Source organism: Danio rerio, chromosome 23 (genome assembly GCF_052040795.2).
Source record: "Danio rerio strain M-AB ecotype USA chromosome 23, GRCz13ab, whole genome shotgun sequence".
NCBI lineage: Eukaryota > Metazoa > Chordata > Actinopteri > Cypriniformes > Danionidae > Danio > Danio rerio.
Genome location: NC_141043.1, coordinates 21,660,558 through 21,684,317, shown reverse-complemented (window position 1 = coordinate 21,684,317; position 23,760 = coordinate 21,660,558). Strand labels below are relative to the sequence as shown.

The 23,760-nt window shown below is 35.6% G+C and overlaps 2 protein-coding genes across 9 annotated transcripts in view; both read left to right on the top strand.

Annotated features, from left to right (window-relative positions):
• Nucleotides 1-11,465, top strand: part of arhgap4b (Rho GTPase activating protein 4b) — a 73,228-nt gene extending 61,763 nt beyond the window's left edge. For all 8 annotated transcript variants that reach the window (XR_015523429.1, XR_015523428.1, XM_087306939.1 and 5 more), the window contains 4 exons: nucleotides 3,916-4,014; nucleotides 4,094-4,279; nucleotides 6,935-7,013; nucleotides 9,333-11,465. Coding sequence is in view for 6 of the 8 variants with exons in the window: in XM_087306939.1 (XP_087163065.1) it covers nucleotides 3,916-4,014; nucleotides 4,094-4,279; nucleotides 6,935-7,013; nucleotides 9,333-9,548 (580 nt within the window). In the remaining 2 variants the exon portion in view is untranslated. The remainder of the gene's footprint in view (nucleotides 1-3,915; nucleotides 4,015-4,093; nucleotides 4,280-6,934; nucleotides 7,014-9,332) is intronic.
• Nucleotides 11,466-17,231: 5,766 nt separating this feature from the next.
• Nucleotides 17,232-23,520, top strand: cav4b (caveolin 4b). The gene is made up of 4 exons (NM_001080694.2): nucleotides 17,232-17,465; nucleotides 19,786-19,968; nucleotides 20,061-20,248; nucleotides 22,969-23,520. The coding sequence occupies exons 2-4, from the start codon at nucleotides 19,792-19,794 to the stop codon at nucleotides 23,117-23,119; spliced, it is 516 nt and encodes a 171-aa protein (NP_001074163.2). The 5' UTR covers nucleotides 17,232-17,465; nucleotides 19,786-19,791; the 3' UTR covers nucleotides 23,120-23,520.
• Nucleotides 23,521-23,760: the final 240 nt, after the last annotated feature.

Sequence of the window (23,760 nt, the reverse complement as noted above, 5' to 3'; positions counted from 1 at the left end):
TTTTCTCTCTCTCTCTTTTTTTTATATTTCCCAAATGATGTTTAAGAGAGCAAAAAAAAAAATTCACAGTATGTTTGATAATATTTTTTTCTTCTGGAGACAGTCTTATTTGTTTCATTTCAGCTAGAATAAAAGCAGTTTTTAATATTTTAAAACCCATTTTAAGGACAAAAATATTCACCCCTTTAAGCTATATTTTTTGATAGTCTATAGAACAAACCATTGCTATACAATAACTTGTCTAATTACCTTAACCGGCCTAGTTAGCCTAATTAACCTAGTTAAGTGTTAAGTGTCTGGAAAAAAATATCTATTAAATTATTATTTTTTGTCATCATGACAGCGATAAAATAATCTTAGAGATGTTATTAGAGATGAGTTATTAAAAGTATTAAGTTCATAAATGTGTTAAAAAAAAAAGCTTCTCTCCGTTAAACATAAATTGGCTAAACAGATTATTGGCTAATAATTCAGGGTGTATAATAATTCTGACTTTAACTGTATATATACATATATACAGTGGTCTCACGGTTTAGGTTGGTTATGATTATCATGCCATCGATTCAGTTCAATTCGATATCTAGGTTCATCACGGTGCATTTTCGATTCTTTAATTTCCTATTTGAAATTTCACTTAGCAACACAATAATTCTTGTATTAAAATATATAATTTAGGATTAGATTTTTATGTGTAATACAAATTTGTCCTTTAATACAAGCAGTCAGATATATGTACTGTACCTTTAATTTTATCCTCTAAAGAAAACACTCTTTTGAATGTATAATAAAAAACTCAAGTACATGTATAGAACAACATAAGCATTTATAGCAAATAAACAAATGTTAATATTATCCCACTTGCTTTTTGAGCTTTGTTGAGCTAAGTCTTAAATGCCTATGATTGATCACACATTCAACAGAAAGGCTGCAAGTCAGCGCGGCTCTGGCGCTGTTCAGCAAACACTGACATGGACACTGATGTTAAGCGGCCACAGCGATCAGATGATCCATTATAGACGGCGATGCGGTGGAGAAAACTTGCTCTGCAGACACATGAGAATGAAAGAATGAGAGAGAGAGAGAGAGAGAGAGGGAGGGAGGGAGGGAGAGAGGGAGGGAGGGAGGGAGAGAGGGAGAGAGGGAGGGAGGGAGGGAGGGAGAGAGGGAGGGAGGGAGGGAGGGAGGGAGGGAGGGAGGGAGGGAGGGAGGGAGAGAGGGAGGGAGGGAGGGAGGGAGGGAGAGAGGGAGGGAGGGAGGGAGGGAGGGAGGGAGAGAGGGAGGGAGGGAGGGAGGGAGAGAGGGAGGGAGGGAGGGAGAGAGGGAGGGAGGGAGGGAGGGAGGGAGAGAGGGAGGGAGGGAGGGAGGGAGAGAGGGAGGGAGGGAGGGAGAGAGGGAGGGAGGGAGGGAGGGAGAGAGGGAGGGAGGGAGAGAGGGAGGGAGGGAGGGAGTTTACAGCTGTCATTTTTTTCTAGCTGGGTTCTGATGTACTTCCCTGTAAGTGAAAAACTGTCCAACATCTCACAAGTAGTGAATTGTGCACACAGTTATCTGCTTTTAAAGTAGTTGGAGCGTTTTAATTACTCTCTGTCTTCTCACTCACCATAAGCTACCGCCATATAACGCATATGTGATAAATGACGTCAGTACAAAATAATTGGTTGTAATTTTTACTAAACTAATACTGAATTGTTCGCGTCTGCCTCTGCCTCACGGTGTATCGAAAAAACAATTAATTTAGGCACCCCTAATATGTATATATATTTTACAGGGCCATTTTTGATCCTGTCTTCAGCATTCTGCTGGGCTACACTTGCGCTTTGTGAGTGATATGTGCTCAGAAAAATGCTCAGTGTCGGTTATCGCACACTTCTACTCTGTAGTCTACTCCTAATTGTTTTCAATAGCTTTAGATTTTAGCTTATTACTCATAGTTTTGAATAACTTTGCGGTCTCTAATGAAGCTAAAATACATAAACATACACAAACATTGTATAAAATAAGCTGTTATTGTGAAATCTTTGTGTTTTCAGTGTTGTCAGCATTGAATTACCATAGCTGTTGAGCATAATTTCCTAATCAGAACAGTTGTTGTTAATTATTTTAACACTAATTGCTTTACTTTTATATCACCATGTTGCAAAAATAACGGAATCATTAAAAAAAAAAAAAAAGTTGTGTCACTAATAGACTTAGAGTAGGTGCTTTATTTAATTGACTAAACAGAAACAAGGTTTTGATGGACAGAAGTACATTCCATTGCCACGCTGAAAATACAGTCCAAGTTCATATCTAATGTTTCTCTGTTAGGAGAACAATTAGCCACCAGGTATGCAAACATAATGGGCTTCATTCATGAAATGGAAGAATCACACATTTTTTAAATCTCCTTGCTTAAATCGTCACATTCTCTTCACTGCAGCATTTATATAAAAACAGATTAACGAAATTTGTTCTGCTTGAGATTTATGAATGAGACTCATTGAGAGCACTGTACACATCTCTCACAGCCCAGTTTTTATATGCATCTAAACAAATACAGAGTCTAAGCTGACTAAACTCTATGGAAGCCATTGTATGCCGTAGACAAATGATTAAAGCCGGTTTACACAAGCATGTAAGCTGTTCTTAAATAAGCAGTAAAAAAAAACAAAAAAACACCAGCATTCTTGTCATTTAGATGAAAAATTGTTTACTGTTGTACTTTTTTTCTGGTCAATAAAAAGTAAATTAACAGCTAAAATGACAGAGGTAAAAAAAAACAGCACCTAGGAAAGCATCTGATGACAGCATTTGCGCAATCTTTGTAGTTTCACCACGTTTATTTAAATAGCACTTTAAGCAAACAGATTTACATTTTTAAACACGAACAGTGTAATTGACAGTGCTTCCAGTTGTAATTGCACTTTGATTTTACTGTAATTAATAACATTTATATAATTCCTGGATGTTGGAATTCAATGAATTGAACAAGAAATTTGCCTTGAGAGCATTTTTCATTTGAAGAAGGTGGAGCTTCAGAGCCTCACCCATCTATTGCATAATTGCCACAGTTCAAGTGTCTGGAAATTAATGGCCAACTGTTTAAAATGAACTCCAAACAACCTTTGTTAACTGCCTAATTTTCTTCAAAATGATGTTATCGCTTGAAGTACAATTTTATTACAAATTATTTCGTACAAATTAGTAGCCCTCCAATGAAATTCATTGTTAATTATTAGTACTCCTATGAGATTAATTGTTTTTCAAAAATGTCTTATGTGCTGTTTAACAGAGAAAAGATATTTCAGCCCATTTAAAACATAGTTTAATAAAAAAATGTTTTTATATAAATAAAAAAAATCATGTCTGTGAATTATTATTATTATTAAGAATTATTAGCTCAAAGTACAGTGTTGAGGATGAACTTTTAACTTTATTAATAATTACTTACATTTATTTTCATTAGTTTAACTTGGCTAAAGTTAACTTGGCTTAAGTTCAAATTAATCCGGCAAGTCATTGGACAACGATGATTTGTTCTGTAGACCATTGAAAAAAAAAATCTAAGTGTGCTATTAATATTGACATTAGCAGTTTTTTTTTAAATAATGTATATATTTTTATTGCAGTCAAACTAAAAGAAATAAGACTTTCTCCAGAAGAAAAATATAACAGCAAATATTATAAAGCATTTATTGGCTCATTACTTGTTGCATTAAATATTTTGCTTAGTTTTTTTCCTTCTTCATTGTGAAAGATAAATAAAATTATTAACAATCAATCAATCAATCAATCAATCAATCAGTAGAGTAGAAGTTATTTGTTGCTTGTGCCAATGTTTGCTTTCATTCCAGAAACATTGCTTAATTTCGTAAATATTATCTTAGTATCAATAATCTTACTTGTAGCCTCATGTCAATGTCTGGTCATCCACAGGATGGAGCGTAAGGACCGGGGAAAGAAGGAGGACAGTAGAGGGGGAAGCACAGGAAACCTAGCAGAGGAGCAGCAGCAACAGTCTGAACACAGCACTCGGTACCGCAGGTTATATTGCATCATGAATGTCCAATGCAGGCTTTATGAGATCTCACATGTTTTGCTGTGGTTCCCCCAGTATGCGAGTGAACAGCGACAGCGCATCTTTGCCCGGCCGGCAGAGGACCGGCAGTGGAAGCAGCGGCAGCATTGGTGGAGGAAACAGTGGGAATATGAGCCCTGTACGAAAGCTCACCCTGCAGGTGCCTGAGGGACGGCTCATGCTTCCTCCTCAGACCACTGCAGTCGCACGCCAATTCTCAGGGTATGACAACAGTCATTATTGCTGTTTTCAAATATGCACACAGTGTTGCACAAACTATTTGTAAAATGTAGTGAGCAAAGCAATTAATTACTCAACTTAAAATGTAGCTTAACTACCTTAAAAGCTACCCCCTAAGAAATGTAGCAAGCTATGCTATAAGCTACATGGCAAAAGTAGCTTAGCTACATCTAAGCTATTTTTTAATAGAAGCAACTTCAATCCAAGTTAGTTCTGTCTTAGTGATCAATAAAACCAACTAGTGCCAATAAAGCAACTGCAGGGTAATTGTTAAGTTCAGTTATTTACTGCAAATAATATAAAAATTTTACTTGACAGCAAAAAAATTCAAGAAATCCTGTATTGCACATTGAAAAAACTATAGTAATGTTTATTAAAAGGGAATATATTATAGTGTGTTTATGTGTGTGTGTGTGTGTGTGTCACACACACATATATATATATATATATATATATATATATATATATATATATATATATATATATATATATATATATATATATATATATATATATACATACATAGTTGAAGTCAGAATTATTAGCCCCACTGAATTATTTGCCACCCTGTTTAATGGAGAGAAGATTTTTTTCAACACGTCTGAACATAATAGTTTTAAGAACTCATTTCTCATAACTGATTTATTTTATCTTTGTCATGATGACAGTAAATAATATTTTACTAGATCTTTTTCAAGACACTTCTATACAGCTTAAAGTGACATTTAAAGGCTTAACTAGGTTAAAAAGGTTAACTAGGTAGGTTAGAGTAATTAGGCAAGTTATTGTATTACGATGGTTTGTTCTGTAGACAATCGAAAAAAAAAAATTGCTTAATATTTGGCTAATAATTTTGTCTCTAAAATGGTGTTTAAAAAATTAAAAACTGCTTTTATTCTAGCAGAAACAAAACAAATAAAGCTTTCTCCAGAAGAAAAAATATTATCAGACATACTGTGAAGATTTCCTTGCTCTGTTTAACATCGTTTAGAAAATATTCAAAAAAGAAAAAAAAAATTCAAAGGGGGGCTAATAATTCTGACTTCAACTGTGTGTGTATATATATACACATACATACACTATAAATATATGATTTACAAATCTGTTAATGAATTATGAATTCTACTACATAATATAGTATTATTAATAATTATCGCAAACTAATAGTAATTAACATAGTGTACTTTAGCTTTTACTATGTTACTACAGTAAAAAAAAGGGAAAAAATATAAATATAAAACAATATAGGGTGATATATAAGCAAGTATTTGTATTATTTCACTATTGTATTGTTCAAAAACCCTATAGTGTTTTAAATATTTTAAATACTGGATTTACATTACATTACATCATGTTTTCCATGTAAGTGCATATGGGCACATTTGCAGAACAAACTGTGAATAAATTTAAAAACAAGTTCAACTGTTAAAAGAGCACAACATCAGAGTCAACTTTGAGACATGTACTTTGAGGTATGGTCCTGCTTCAGAAATAACCCTAACCCTAGACCTAACCCATACAGATGAATGGTACATCAAGTTTTCCACATTGGGTATCCAAAAACAAACAAACATAGGAATCTAGAATATTGTAGAAATTAAAGATATCAAATACAAAAATTCCATAAACACATCTTTCCGCTATTTGTACGTTTTATATTACGTTTTCCTTAATGGGAAAACAGGAGGACTTGTTTTAATGGTAGCAGATAATGAAAGTGTTTTGGATTACTAAAATGATATGGACATTACATTAAGATGCCTAAAGGTTTCAAAAAGCCTATATATAAAAAAAAGATGGACAAACGAGAACCTTTCTGTCGTAAACTATAGTAAAACAGCTTGACAAAAGCTGCGAACAGATTACATACAGGAATAGAGAAAAGAGCACTCTTAAATTATCAGCTGTTAGTCAGCACCTGCTCTTTTTACCTGGTCATTGCGCCTTTGCTGTGTGCAGTGTAAATGCAGACAATCGGATACGAGTCACTTTTAAAAGATGATGTGAGCAGGTCAGCAAAAAAATCGGATACAGTCACAAAATCTGAATTGACCATCAAGATCTGCAGTGTAAATGCAGCCATAGAAGGATATCTGAAGAATCATGTGAGACTAAACACTGGAATAATGATACAGAATAGAGCATTTTTCTTTCTAGAATGACAACAGTTTGTAAATATTAATAACATTAATAACTCCTAAATATCTGTTCAATTGGGAAATCTACATTTACAATTAAGCTTATTAGACATAGCAGCATATTATTAACATCAACAAAGATGTATGCTGCTGTTGTAAGTATGTTTTTATTGTAAAACTTAACAATAAGGTTGTGTTAATGCATTTACTAACATGAACACACAATGAACAATTCATTTATTACAATATTTCTGTGTTAGTTAACATTAGTTATTGAAAATAAGTTCATTGTTCATGTTAACTCACAGTGCATTAACTAATGTTAACAAGCATGAATTTAGATTTTAATAATGCATTAGTAAAATGTTGAACTATGGTTAATAAATACTGGATAAATATTGTTCATAATTAGTTGATGTTAGTAAATACATTAACCTTATTGTAAAGTGTGGCCGTTTTTATTTCAGCTTTTTACTTTTTTCTTGTTCTTTCTCTTCAGTCATCAGGAGCGCAGACACACTTTAGACTCTCTGAGGCCAGTAGGAGCTCCAGACAGACAGACAGTACATATCGACAAGGTCTGATCATCATTTTAATGTTTCAGTTAATGAAGTATGTTGCTCTGAGATTAAAATTTTGTTTGAAAAACTAATGTGAAACTAAAAGCATTAAATGAGCATAGCCTCGTGACGCACAAGGCTTGACAAATTATGAATCATAAAGTAACCATGAAAGCACAGTTTTGTAACTCGTTGGCTAAATTGATGTTCTAGGTTGTCACATGACAGCTTAATAATATAAAATATAATGCATTTCCACTTGTTAAATTAGTGTTTCAGTGAAATGTAAGACTCATTTTAAGTAGCATTTGATATTAATAAAATCCTCCAAGATTTTTGTTTATCTTCAGAACAAAAATTAAGATATTTTAGATGAAGTCTGAGAGATCTCTGACCCTCCGTAGTCAGCAGGGGTGCTGAGACATTCAAAGTCTAGAAAAGGAACCAATAACAACATTCCATGTGACTTCAGTGGTACAACTGTAATCACACAAAGCTCCAAGAACACTTTTGTTTACCGAAAAACTGTAAAAATTATTTTGTTCATGTCTTTCACGACAGATCAGGGTGTGCGTTGTAGGGGAGACCAACAGTTTGAACCCAAAAATGACCAGTCAGTTAAATGAAGAAGAGCTGGAGTCGGAGATTCAGTAAAAAGAAAGACGTTTACTGAAGATTTCATCAACAGAAGCCAACTTCAATGCTCTTGTAGAGTTCGTAGACTGCTCTGCTTACAATCACAAAACAACAATTATACTTTTGTATAATGTCATAAACTGTCATACATATAGGTGTTTAATCTGATTGGTTAAAAACACAAACAGACTTGGAAAATTTCCATGTGTGTGTGTTTGTGGCAAACCATTTCTCCAATGATTACTTAGGCATCATAATACAGATCCACAAATCTATAGAACACACAAACACACACACACACCGGACACACACACACATAAAGTACTATCTGTTTAATACTCAAGGCTGTGTTGTGTTCTCTCAGCCGTTTTATCACACTGGTTAAAAACTGATACAATCAGGATTTAAAACTGGCGGCTTACATACAAAAGAAATTAAAGATTTAACACACAAAATGGCAAATAACTCAGGAAACAGTTGTTTCCAATTCTTCATGACTCCAGTTCAACACAAAAGGTCTCCATGACCTCTCATCTAGCTTGGTAGATCCTGAGAAAACAAATCATTTGGCATACAAAAAAAGCAGCGACACACATATTATTCCAGATTTACTCTGAAGAGGGATGACACTACGGTCATCATACAATCTAGGCCCTTAAACACACAACTTTATTAATAATCAGGGCTTGACGTTAACTTTTTTGATCACCAGCGACTGTGGCTAGTAGATTTCCAACATTACTAGCCACTCGCCATTTTCACTAGCCACACTTTTCTTGTTGGGAAAATAAGTTTTATATGCATAAATCTGACTTTGACATGCTAAAATGACTTGATTTAGATGTTGTGTTATGTCCACATGCCTTCTCATTCATTTAACTTCTTGTGTCTATTGTGTATTAGCTTGCTCAGTGTGCATGAGCAAATGGGTTGTGTCACAACGCAATCGGTTTTTATTTCACATGACTTTTCAGGGCTCAAAATTAAGGATTTACCAAATTTATCTCTGACCACACCAAATAAGTATTTCTTAGCCACAAATTTTTAATGTGTCCAAACAAGGAAAATAAAGCGTTATAGGTACACTTTTTAATTCAACAAAACTTTTCTTTAAAAAACATTACATTTAAAAAAAGAATTATTGTCATAAGTCTAAAATATGCACAGTAATCTGTCCTGGCCTAAAGTCCCAGATCACCAACCAGCCAAAGTGGCTAGTGGAGGAGTCCGTCTAACCCGCCAGAGCTGAAATCTACCCACATTTGGCGGGTTGGCGGGTGTTAATGTAAAGCCCTGTTAATAATCATAAAGACATAAGAAATTATGTGTTGGAATTAAAAATACTGGAGCATTTATTATGAGCAGATTTGCATGATAGTCTGTGTAGTCATTATTATCTGACACAGGAGAGCAAGCAGAGCCATATTTACAGTTTTTTATGTTTTTTGGTGCACAAAATTGTTCTTGGAGCTTCATATGATTGCAGTTGAACCACTGAAGTTCCTTTTCTGGTCTTTGAACATCTCTGGACACTTGCTGTAGCTGAGCTCTCTTATTTTATCTAAAATATCTTAATTTGCGTTCAGAACATGCTTTCTCAGGGGATTGAATGGCACAACGATGTGTAATAAATAGCAGCATTTTCCTTTTTGGGTGACACATCCTGCTGTACTGATGAACATCTCTCTCTCTTTCTAACAGGAGGTCAGTCGTCAGATGAACTCCGTGTTTAAGGAGCTGTTGTCTCGTCAGCCTCCTCAAGAGGCCTTGGGTTCGAGCGCTTCTCCATCCTCTCCTCCTGCTTCTGTCCCATCCATCCCATCGGTCTCCTCTGCTGCTGCTCGACCTCCGGTGAAGAAGGGAGGCTTTGGCCTGCGCAGCAGAGGCCTCTTCAAACCCCAGGACCAACAGGACTGAAGGAGTGTTGTGGGAACGGCACGCTCATCACAGATATGAATCTATTTTTCCAGACATACAATATATTTGTCTCTTTTTGCGCCTTATTGACCGATGGATTTCTGTTGACAGTGACTGATTTCGGTTTTGTTTCGCGTGAGACCAAGTCGTTGATCCTATTATCGGTTGTGTTTGTGTTTTAGCTTTGACAGTTATTCAGGTCCTCAAGTCGAGATTCTTCCCATCGCAGTGATGTCCAACGTGTCTGTCGTTTTTTGACTGTAGTGTGTAGACCCTGTTTTAATATCTGCCGATGATGTACTGGAAGACAAAGTGTCGAGTCCCACAAAAGCTCAGATGATTCTGATCGACAAGTGAATTGTGGGAATGATGTCCGTGACAGACAGAGTCCACATTATTGTTTTAGATCTAGACGTGTCACCCTGAATGTAGCAAGTGATTCATGAAGGCCGACATCACACTCACTCTGATTTCTACTTCATTTGGAGTTTTAAACAGTTAGTTCACCACAAAATTCTGTCCTTGTGTGCTCACCTACCTCATTCATCTTCAGAAAACACATGAAGGTTTTTTTTAGTAAGATCTCAGAGATTTCTGATTCTCTGTTTAAGTTGTTCACCCAAAGGAATAAAAAATAAACCCATTTAAATCAAGCATTTTAATCCCAGGCTTTTTAAGACAAGACAACCGCTTTATATGAAGAACAGATTTATGCAAGGAATTTATTTATAAATAAACATTGATCCGTTACGATGTATACAGGAATTAGAAGTCATTGAAGCTTAAGTGTGCTTGCTTGAACTGTGACAGCCAATGACTGTGCCACATAGCAGTTTTGAACTTCTGCAAGATCCAATGAAGTTTGTTCTTGCATCACACTCGTTTTAATTATCCACAACAGCCAATGAGGTTCAGTACTGTGTGCCACACCCCTTTGATCTTCCATAACAACCAATAAGGTTTGTTCTTGCTTGTTCACATGGCACATTTCAGCTTCCTCAAGGACCAATAAGGTCTGAGCTTGCATGTTCTGTTTATGTTGACTGATCAATGTTAATATGTGCTATATTTGGTTTCTTTCTGAAGATTTGACTCAAGAATATTTCTTTTTATATCTGTTTACAAACATTTTGAGGCGTTTTGAATGAACGAACTTAATAAAAGGACAGAATTCTCTCAGATCAGATATCTGCATTTGTGTTTTGAAGATGAACCATTTTTATTAACATGAGGATGAGAAATTGATGACAGAATTTAGCATTTATTTGCTGAACTAACCTATAAATGCTCCTTGTTTTTCATTTTAGATATTTTGCCTAGCTAATGTAGTTCAAGCTACAACACAATGAATAATAAATTGCTCTAGTTTTTCATTTTTTAGATTACTTTTTTGGTATAATTTGCTATTTAATGTTGTTTTTTTACTTTTTAATTGAATTATTTTCCAACTCTTTGCTTAACATTGGATTGTTCTTTTTAAAAGCATTCAGTCTGAAAGGAACCAGCACACATGCATGCAAACACTGATGCGGATGGTTGGTCTCGCGTGGGAACAGGTGGAGCGGCCAAAATAAGCACAGCTCAGTGGCCATTTTTACCCCTCTGGCTCCATTTTCTCTACATACAAAAACTGTAAAGACAACTGTGAAGATAAGTGCCACTCGGAGCAGCTCAGGAACTGTCCAACACAGAAGCCAGAGAACTGACGGCAGAAACGATCAAACTGTGAATCTGCACATAGTCGCAGGAAGTACTATAGCTCTCACTTCCTCTTCGCTGCACATAAACGCCTCGTTCACTGGTGTCCCTCGACCTCCACCCGTCCCTTATTCAGATTCCTTAGCAGTGTGTGTCTCTGGTAGATCATGTCATTGATGTGTGGATTTCAATATTATCCAAATAAATTATATTCTGAAATACTGTCGCTCTGCGGAATACTTCATCATGGTTAATGATTCAAATGCTAGTTGGTTTGATGTTTTGTTTCATAATATCAGCGTTCGGAATACCAGATATTTGTCACTTTCTCACTTTTTTTTAAATTGTCAATAAAATAAATGAATGTTTTTTTTTAATAATCATCACTGTATGTTAGCTAGTTAATTGTAGAATAATCAAATTATTTATAATAGTAATTAGTAGCAGTATATGTTACTGGTTTGGTGTGCTAGTCAATATGCCAGTGTTTCTAACAATTAGCTAAATATCAGTGGTCACCTTTTAGTTGACTGTTTTGTGCTTTTGTAATAGTGTATTATAGTTTTTTATGTTTATATTTAGCTTTAACTTTGATTTAGTGATTTAAAGTGGGTCTATTAATGCAAAAAAATCACTTTTATAAGGGGTTAAAAACACAGTTGTGTGGCAACAGTTTGTGAATATAACCAGCTTCTAATTGTCAAAATGATTATAAAAAATATTTTTTATAATCACACTTGACACTCTGCACACTGACATGTTGATAGGCATTATTTTTAGGTGTGTTCAACATGAATCACGGCTACAGCTGGCGATCAACGAGATTAGAGCAGATAGGGGCGGAGTTGAGCCGTCAGGTCGGACAATTCGGGGCTCATGGTTTGCTGCAGTCATGAGAGATCACATGGTGTGATTATTTATTTATCTACTGCAATAACAACAAAGGAGTTACAGTACAAATAAAACGGAATATCTTATACAAACAAATAGTTTATTTGCAACAACAAGGCAATTATTAAATACATTTAAGTAGCCTATAACTAAAGTTTGAGAATAAAGAGGAAAACGAAAGAGTTTAAAACACTCTTGGGCTATTAAGATTGGTTTAAACGAGGTTTACATTTAAAATGTAATTTAAATAGCTTATGGCGCTGAATACAGTAGGTCTGTGAAAACAAGGTCGAAAATAAACCTATGCAAATAGTATCCTTTATAAACAAATTATTCCACAAAAAAAGATCATTACTGCAGTAAAATATTTGTGATCTTTTAATAAACATAATATGTACAAGATAGTGATGGCATAAAAAGTTAATTGTTTGGAAATTTGTTAGATGGAAGTTGTCCAATAACAAACCCAAAACACACGTGGCTGTTGTCATGCGGGGAATCCAGCCAATCGTGTAATATCTGTGTCGTCATCGCAGCTCCTGCAGTTGCTCTTCTGAAGCTGCTCTGGCTGAGTCCGGCATCTCATCTCGGAGTGCTGTTGTTGTACTTTGATGTCATGTGGCGTCAGTGCAGCGTTAAGTCGGACAAAATTTCTAACCCACATGAACTGCTTTAGGACAGATTTCGATTAGTCTGTGCAGCGCTGCATGAAGTCAACGCACATTTTGTATTTGCCACTATGCTGACACATAGGCATTCGTAGCTCCACCCTCTGTGAAACTTAAAGCGACAGTCACCAAAATGGCACAAAGCCTAAAAGGCCAGTTTTAAAGAGTTATAAAACATTATTTGTGTGGTATTTTGAGCTGTAATGTCACATAGACTCTCTAGGGACATAAGAGACGTATTTACATCTTGTAACAGGTCCCCTTTAATACTTCAGTTTAAACTTAATTTAAGTGCAGTTATGATGAGTTCTGTTTAAAACACACACATTTACTTTTTTGGAGAATAACACTATTCAAAATACAAGAATGCTAATAGGCCATAAGGGGAATCTAGAAAAAGTGGCTAGAAAATGATTTTCGTTCCCACGTCTGGGCACTACTTTTTTAATGCATTTCTGGATAGACAGCACCCTTATGGATGTTATGTTAAAAGTTCTCCATAAAAAAATACTGCAGTTTTTTGTCAAGATGCATAAATATGTTTAATTAGGAATTTACAAAAAACGAAAATCTTACGCTGCTAGTTTGGCCTGTAACTTTATTAATATGCATTTTAGCAACACACAATATGTGTCAAATCCACTTTTATACATGTAGCTACATATATGAGACAAGTACTGGTGCATTAATCTACTCAATTTTAAATGAAGACCATGAAATTAAGCTTTTTTTTTTTTTTTACAATTAACCCACCGGATAACTTCACGGATTGGCACCAAATAAAACTAAAGAAGATATTTGAACCTAAACATGTTTGTTATGTTTTATTTTTCAAAAATGTTCAGTAAGCACTTAGGTATCACACAAAGTTAAAAAATAAAATCAATTTTGGTCCAAGTTGGCTAAAATGACATGAAATGCTGGTCTGCTGCAGAAATTTTTCAATAACGCCAAAAATGTAAAAATTTTACAGAAACTTTATAACAGCTCAGATTGAACTATCATGTGACACATATCATTTTTACTCATCACTACTATCCTTATCACAAAAATCAGAATCTGAAAGCTACATTTTAAACACACATTTTGACAATTTTTTCATTTTCATACAAAATATCCACTGTCCTGTTCTGGAATGCACATGTGATCTCACTTATTACAGTCATACACTCATCTCAGTCTTCTGGTGGCAATGAGCCTAAGAAACTGCAGACTCTCATACAGATGTTTGTGTGCCCTCATGCTGTGGTTATAGGGATGACCACTCATCACTCCATTGGTAGATCAACAACTTCTGAATCAATGAGTATATCTTGCAGTGCTGCATCTCCAAACCTTTTCCCCAGAATGCCCAGAAAATTCACCTAATTCAATGACTACAAGTTTTGGCATATAGCTTGATTAAAGACTAGCACTATATGATCCTTTCTTACCAAACAGTTACACCCAGAAACAATGATTTAGGTGTCTGCCTCCGGGCCCTTAGAAGCAAGATAAACGATGGCTGTGGCAAATGGAGATAACTTTCAGGTTCAAATCATCTGGAATATCAACACAATGGGCCAGTGTTGGTTCTTCAGTTGCACCAATAATCCATGAAAGTAGGTTAAACAGTTCAAATGGCACAACAGATTTTGCTGCCCTAATATTTAAATCATTAGATGTGGGTGACCATGGACATGTCATTCAAGGAGAGTTATCCACAATTCTCTTTAGTATCAATGCCACATTATGAAGTGTCCTTGTGTTCTCTGCAGTACCAGCTATTCTACTTGCTGTTCTTTCACCAATACTTTGACTAGTTATGTCTGTTGACTCAGTTGTTTCTGTACCTGATGGATGAGGTATTCTTTCTACCAGATGAGGTATTGGTTCTACCAATCTGCAGAAAGGGTTTTTTCAGAAATGAAAAACAATTCATTGATGTTGCTCTGGTTAGGAGAGTAAAACACCAGCTGGGGGAAATCATGGGACAGCCTCCACTTTAATTTATCCTGCCTGAAATAAAAAAAAAAAAAAATACAGTAAATGTTGATCACAATCATAAAATATCAAAACACATTGTCAACTTATGATAAAAAGAGGATTGTTATTATATGATGATTACTTATTTTGTGAGAAAAAAGAGGTTGCATAAATGTTCATTCCAAAGCTGCAAAATAAACTTAGGGTATTTCAATTACCTGTAGATTGAAGCATCAAGATCTTCATGGCTCTTTACCATATTCTTCTTAGCCGTGTCATAGTTGACACCCCTTGGTTTACAATCATTCGATGGTGGACGACTCTCTCAGAGAAGACCTTGTAGCTTACATCATAGGTTGGCTCATTTCTAATAAAAACATAAATATTTTTTTTTGTTCTGTAAATATTACACTGGCTTCTATATTTGGAATGCATATATTGTGTACATGTACAAACTAAAAGCAACTGGCAAAGCAAATTGAGTTTTTTTTATTCTTCAAAAGGAAAATACTTTAACAAATTATTTCAACATTTTTTTACCCTCACAAATGACTAGATATTATATTATGCTGAATTATTGTAACAACTGGATTAATGTTTAGCTTTTGAAATTAGCATTTGTTTTAATTAAATATTAAATTGTTTTACACTGAAAAAAAAAACAAAAAAAAACTTACTGTTCTTCTGACGCCTGTGTAACTGTTCCAGTAGTCTTTTATCAAGAACCTGATGCACCGTCTTCATCTTTAATATGCACAAAAATGCTAGGGTCTTCCTTTATCTCAGCTTCTTTAAGCAACTGACCTGTAAAAAAACAGAAATAGTAAATAAATATGTATTGAAAAAATAAACACAAGTTTTGACTGCTCAGGCAGCATATATGTGTGCAAAAACAATCTGAGTGTCTAATAAACATTGTAATTTAGACCATTTTAAGGAATGTATACAATAACAATGGTCCTAATGTAGTTCCTGTTTTACATTTTTAATTTCCATAGCTTCCGAGAATCCAAAAAGGTCCACATATTAATAAATAACATTAATTGAGGTAAAGTAGGTTTGATATTCACACATTTGTTCATTTAATGGCCCATACACTGTTTACCACACTAAGTTGAATATTAAGTCTGAAATAGCATGCAAGAGTGACTTTAAAACAATATTAGCACTATGTAATTAACTGTGAACAATGCTGTACTTTGATAGTCATTGACTTATAATATAATTACACCATGTAAAATTTGCAAAGAATACTTTTCTGAAATTATACTACTAAGTAAAAAGTTTGAATGTGCGAATATAAAACCAACTTGACCTCTATATAACATTATGAAAGCTGTTTTAACGTGAAAATATGATTGAATTGCCACTTGTTACAGTTATGATATAGTACAGGGGTCACCAACCTTTTGGAAACTGAGAGCTACTTCTTGGGTACCGAATAATGTGAAGGGCTACCAGGTATTAAATAATTTTTTTTTTCAATTTACTTTTAATTATATGTTATTTTTAATAATTAATAATATTCATCTATGTGAAGACATTGATCATGTTAATGATTTCTCACAGTAGTTGTCAACAATGATTTTACAAGGTAGATAAATATCAATATGCAAAACTTCATTTGTCTGATTTTTTTTTTTTTAAGTTTCTTTATTTTATAACTTAAATTAGTTTTTAAATTTACAACAATGCAAGTGTGATTAAAAAAGAATACCTATGAAAATATTAGATGCAGCTTACTCATATGTGGGCTCTGGTGAGCTATTTTTAGAACAGGCCAGCGGGCAACTTGTGTGTACCTGGCGGGCTACCTGGTGCCCACGGGCACCATATTGGTGACCCCGATATAGTATGATAACATCAGGAATTGTTTAAGGGCCAATGGCATGACCATGTTGCAATAGTCTATATATGTAATGTAAATAGTGATATATTTGAAAGTTAGTTATGGTTCTCAGTATATGGTAGGCTATATAACTTCAAAGTTGAAACATGTGCTTGTGTGTGCTTTGTTTATACCTGCTGACAGCATCTCTGGAGTCATGTGGACTACTTTTATAATAGATTGATTCAGTTATTGAATCTTTGAAAACTCAGGCACAATTCATTTCTATGACAGAATATGCTTATCTAAAAGAAAAAAGGCATATCCTTCAAGAATGGCTAGGAAATATCAATTTTATTATCAATATTATTCCTTAAATAAAATTATTCTAGTCAGTTTACTTTAGTCATCCATCATTGCAAAACAGTGATATAAAGTAGTTTTTCTCCCAGAGGTCGACATGTCTTTGAATTTATGTTTCCTAATATCTACAAACGAATTGACTTAAATTTTAGATGCTCTGTGAAAATATTAGCTGTGCGTGAAGAGGGTCATTCTGTCCAGTAACCCGATCAGTGTTTCCCTCTCCATTCCTCTCCCCAAAATAACTCTGTGCTCAGCCTACTGATTCTTCTGTTGGTGCAGACACAGAGTGAGGTGCAGACGTCCCGTTCACGCTTTCTGATGTCCAGTAATACTTTAATACAGAGCACATATTCAATTGTTAGATGTGGATGACATGACAGTTTATGGCGTTTGATGGTGTCTGCCAAATAGATCTGAATAGACATACATTGCTGCTGAAGTTACTTTTGTTGACTTGCACAGGATTACTTTTTGTTTTGTATACCGGAGCTGTTGGATAGGGTAAGTATTCATTATTAAATTGCTGAAGAAATATTTAGCATTAGTATTCCTGAATGTAATATTAATATATATATTTATATATATGTGTGTGTGTGTGTGTGTGTGTGTGTGTGTGTGTGTGTGTGTGTGTGTGTGTGTGTGTGTGTGTGTGTGTAATTAATAGTAATAGTCATCTAAACACAGTGCCTTTTGTTCGTTCTGTTTCCTGTCTATATGCTTTTTTCTGAATTTGTTTTTCTATTTAATTAAGTGTCAGATTTAGACATCTGCATCTCCACAATAGGCCCCGATGGGTTCCTGCATACAAGCATGTGTTACAGTATGATGTACAGTAGGCTAAAATGACTAAATATAGTACAGTATGTGCCTTTTTCTCTCACATTGTCCCATCAGTTTTTAATAAACTGTGGCTCAGGACCCACTATAGAGCTCTATGCACACTTTTAATGAGGCTGCAAGTCTTTATTTTATTATAATTTCTAATAGTTAATATAATCATTATTGCTGTTTATTATTATTATTATTATTATTATTTATTTATTTATTTATTTATTTACAACCTGGATCATTATAGCTATTAACCTGTCGAGTGAACGGGGAAGGAAATGCTGTCATCTTGAATAAGTCGCAAGGTTGAGCTGCCCCTCATGATTGTAAAGCGCTTTGGGTGTATGGCCATCCACAATAAATGCGCTATATAAAAAATACACATTACATTGCTTCACTGGAATAATGACTCAAAACGTCCACAAGATGGCGATATGTATCGTGAATTGCCAACCTGTAACTGTAACTACCAGTCCATAAACAACTGCTTAAACGTCTTATAGGGCGTTCATTCCAATGGGGTTTGTACTGGTACAGTGCAGCGCTTTTCTTTTTCTATTCTTATGTTACAGCCTTACTCCAAAATGGGATTTAATTCATTTATTTTCTCAAAATTCTGCACACAATACCCCATAATGACAATGTGAAAAAAGATATTTTTTTAATTGTTGCAAATTTATTGAAAATAAAAAAAACCTGAAAAATCACATGTACATACGTATTCACAGCCTTTGCTCAGTACCTTGTTGATGAACCTTTGGCAGCAATTACAGCCTCAAGTCTTTTTGAATATGATGCCACAAGTTTGGGACACCTGTCTTTGGGATATTTTGCCCATTTCTCTTTGCAGTACCTCTCAAGCTCCATCAGGATACAAAGCGATGCTGTACAGCCATTTTCAGATCTCGCCAGAGATGTTCAACAGGATTTAGGTCTGGGCTCTGGCTGGGCCACTTAAGGACATTCACCTTGTTGTTGTGAAGCCACTCCATTGATATTTTGGCAGTGTGCTTTGGGTCAAAAGTCTGATATCAAGAGCACTCTGAAGCAGGTTTTCATTCAGGATGTCTCTGTACATTGCTGCATTCATCTTTCCCTCTATCCTGACTAGTCTTCCAGTTCCTGCGGCTGAAAAACATCCCCACAGCATGATGCTGCTACCACCATGCTTCACTGTAAGGATGGTATTAGCCTGTTGATGAGCGGTGCCTGGTTTTCTCTAAACATAACGCCTGGCATTCACTCCAAAGAGTTCAATATTAGTCTCATCAGACCAGAGAAAGAGCTCATTGGAACTTTCAGAGCAGCAGAAATTTTCTGTAACCTTCCCCAGCCTTGTGCCTCCAGACAATCCTGTCTCGGAGGTCTACAGACAATTTCTTTGTCTTCATGCTTGGTTTGTGCTTTTACATGCATTGTCAACCCTTTTATAGACAGGCCTTTTCAAATCATGTCCAATCAACTGAATTTACCACAGTTGACCTCCAATTAAGCTGCTGAAATATCTCAAGAATGATCAGCAGAAACAGAATGTACCTGAGCTCAATTTAGAGCTTCACGGCAAAGACTGTGACTACTGATGTAAATGTGATTTTTCAGGTTTTTATTTTTAATAAATTTGCAACACTTTCAAAAAATCTTTGTTCACATTGTCATTATGGGGTATTGTGTGTAGAATTTTGAGGAAATAAATGAATTTAGTCCATTTTGGAATAAGATTGTAACATAAAAAATGTGGAAAAATTGAAGCGCTATGAATACTTTCCGGATGTATTATCTTAAAGTGCTCAATATATATAGTTATAATAAGGGTTGTTAACAATTTATTTTGATGATCCCTCAATATCTAGCTAAATAAACTGTGGAGCAACTGTGAAGTTTAACGGCTTATGGATTTGGACTCCAAAACAATGTCTAAAGTATAAATATAAGCCACTCCAATGTCTGCAAATACATTTTTGTTACTAATGTAAGTTGCTTATCTGCTTTGCAGTCCAATATGATGTCAGACGAGTATTTGGTGGAATGTAACATTAATGACGACGATGAGGAGGAGGATGAAGAGGAAGATTACGTTGTGAAGAAGATCTACGAGTCTCCTCCTCCTCCTCCACAGTTTTCCTCAAGCACATCAGTAGACATCAGGGATCCGTGCGGCATCAACAAACACTTGAAGGTGACTCTCACTTCTCATTCTGGACATATTTACAATTACAGTTGGTTCTAACATTAAAATTGTGGTGCTAACTCTGTAAACTGTGAAACCAGGTAGAGTTCAGCGATGTTTTGGCGGAGCCCGCATCCACACGCAGCTATGACCGGGTGTGGGTTTACAGTGGCATCGGCTTCGAGTCCGCGCGGCTGTGGAGTTACCGCTGCCTGAGCGCGATCTGTGCGGTTCCGCTCTCCTGTCTCTGCGGCTGCCTGTTCGCCCTGCTGGCCTGCATGCACATCTGGTAAGACCAGAGGTGGATTTAGTGATTTGGGGGCTCTAAGCAATTCCAGCTATGGGACCTAAAAGTTTGTACTTTAAAGGGGTGGTCCAGAATGTATTTTTAAGGCTCAGATGCAAAGATGCAAAGCAATGTGTGCTCATGTTTCACTTGAAGGAAATCACGTTACTTTTTCATAAATCTTATTTTGATTATATACAGTTAATCTGCCAACATGAAAATGAATGTCATATTTCCTAGTTCCTCTGAAAAGCCCGCCTCAAGAGGCTCTGATTGGTCATCTATCATGATGTGCTGTGATTCGCGGATCGGTTCCACGTCACGCCCGTACAAGCACACGCTTTCGTGCTGTGTAAACAGTCAGTCAACCTCATGCCCACTCTCTAAATCTGACAAGTGTCTGTAACGAGTGAAAATGGGGTGCGGCTCCTTTAAGAGAAATCGCCATTGTGTATGTGTGTGTGAGAGTGAGTGAGTGAGTGAGTCAGTCTATAGACGCGTGGAACACGAGAAGCGCATGTGCGCGGGACTGATTTTTATTTTTCTCTGATGCTCGAATTAAGTTCATTCATTCATTTTGTTGTCGGCTTAGTCCCTTTATTAATCCGGGGTCGCCACAGCGGAATGAACCGCCAACTTATCCAGCAAGTTATAACGCAACAGATGCCCTTCCAGCCGCAACCCATCTCTGGGAAACATCCTCACACACATTCACACACACACTCATACACTACGGTCAATTTAGCCTACCCAATTCACCTGTACCGCATGTCTTTGGACTGTGGGGGAAACCGGAGCACCCGGAGGAAACCCACGCGAACGCAGAGAGAACATGCAAACTCCACACAGTAACTCCAACTGAGCCGAAGTTCGAACCACAGCAACCTTCTTGCTGTGAGGCGACAGCACTACCTACTGCGCCACTGCCTCGCCCTCGAATTAAGTTATTTTCTGTAATTTATCGTGAGACTGCTGACAGAAGAATAAAGCACAAGATGTGGGATGAGATCTGTGTGATTTATTTTTCTGCTGCTACACAAGTTATGCGAGCTCTTCTGGATTTATTTATAACTCAACGCATTACACGAAGTCTTTCACATATATCTAGAATATGCAGGTGTAAGTAACATGAATCGTCCACATACTGTATCTTTTGCAAGTTCATTATCTGAGATGTAGAACGCATTTAAAAGCTGCCTATAGAGAGACGCTGTACGCGCTGGTGAGGAGTGTGTGTGTGTGTTAACAGCGGTTTGACTGATATGAACTTGTAGCTAAATCGTTAGCGGTGCCAAACAGCATTTCTCATTGTTTACATCTTTGCTACAGCATACCATTAACACTAGACACTGTACATGTCATGATCAATTTTAACTAATAAAAACACTTACATAGCTGTTAAACGCTTCTTAGCTGCTTTATAGAGTTGCTTCTTCTTTGAGGACATTTTAACCAAATCCAGCACAGAACTAGGAGGTTTGGAAGATTTTGGAAGCTGTGTTTTGTCATGCTTGCTATGTATTTTATAATTCTCCGGAACATAATTAATATTAAACTGTAAGAACTTCTGTCTTTGTGTCGTGTCATTTGGAAGCCTAATTAAAGAAACAGAAGAAGCTCTGGAAAAGCAGCGTTTGGATGGCATTTTAGCCTTCTCTGTTCACTGTAACATTACAGTGCCTCTGGCCATGTAGCTTAGCTGTGCAGTGTGTGTGCAAAAGTATGTTTGTGATTTTACTGGCCCAGAGGTATTTTTTTGTAGTCCCCAAAGTTCGTTCATTGTAGGCTTTGCTAAGCTAACTCTGTACAAGCCAAGGTCTCCCTTTGCATTGAACTTTGAGCATTTTACATTCAAAGATGCTGTTTATGTTCACACAGTTACATTACACAGACACACAGCTGCAGCACATCACACACATTTAACACATACATCATGCAAAGTCTTGTTTGCATATATTTGGAAATTTCTGAGCATTTCTCCATGCTCCCGGTACTCTTTTTTTGTCATTGCCTTGTTTGTTTTGCACCTTTGGACTGTTTTTGGATTATTGATTCTTTGCCGTTTGCCCCCACCTTTGTCTGTTTTATGGATTACTCTAATGCAGAGATGCCCAAACTTGGGCACGCAGGCCAAAGTTGACCCGTGGTAACCTTTGATTTAGCCCACCATCCCATCTGAGAAGAGAGGGAGAATGATGGGGATGGTTTTGAAATGGTCATTTAAACTGTAAAGAAACCATTTGATTGCTTGTTTTATTGTTAAAAGATAACAGAAATTAAATGATTCATTTAAATGGTGTGTGGAGACTTCGGTGAGCAAATCAAGTCAAAGGCAGATTCTGCTTGACTAGTGTATTCAGCATTTCAGCATTAAACTTTACTGTGATATAAATGTGATTGTTTGTTTTTGTTGAAATAAGTTATCATTTTAAAAGTTATACTGCATTAGTTTATATGATTTAAAGTAACATTTTCATTTTATTTTAAAATATTTTATGATAAATTAGCAAATTACCCATGGCAACTTTAATGTAATATATTGGTTTATTTACCTTCGGCCCATGGCTCATAATGATATTTGGTTTTTGGCCCTATAATCGACAAAAGTTTAGGCACCCCTGATCTATTGGATACTATCAGCTGTTTATAACTATCTGTTTATAGATATATATCATAGTGCAGATGAATAATGTGTGTAAAATGTGTAATTGTGTCTGTTGCAGGTGTGTAATGCCGTGTATTCAGGTGTGCCATTCCTGCCTGCCCTGTGTGAGGTCACTGTGGATGAGTTTAGTAAACATCTTCATCGCTCCGCTCTTAACATCTGTGGCTCACTGTTGCAGTGGAGTTTATGTGCTTTTCTCCAAAGAGTGAACAAACACGAGGAGTTTGGGGAAGCTTGTAAAACTGTCCATCACTTAAAAACAAACAAAACATCAACCCTGCTTTTGTGAAGTTACAAAACAACTGTTTAAACCATTCAAAGAAGGGGATTACATGTTATTATATAGATTTGTTTTTGATAATCTATTACATGTTAAATGATCTTTGGTACACATTTTTGTGTGATAAAATTTGCATGTGCTTTAAAGTATGTCCAACATGCAGATAATAACAGCCTCTTTTTTCATATGTTCTGATTGTTTTGTTTTGCTGTTTGATATGTGAAATGTTCATTGATTATATATGAATCCAGATTATTTGAAACAAACACACATTTGTATTGTATCTACAAAATTTACAATAAACACTAAGAGGGATTAAACACCAAATAATTTGGACCCAAGTTTGATTAAAAGATTGAAACAAAAAATTTGTACAGTTCTTTGAAATTGCTCTTATATTTATTTATGAAATATAATGTAACCATGAAAATCAGTTTTAATAAAAAAAAAATAAATAAATAAAAAAAATATATATATTTATATATATATATATATATATTTTTTTAGTTTAATTCTGTTTTAGATATTCTTAACAATTTTACAAAATGTAGGTGCAGAATGTCAAATTAG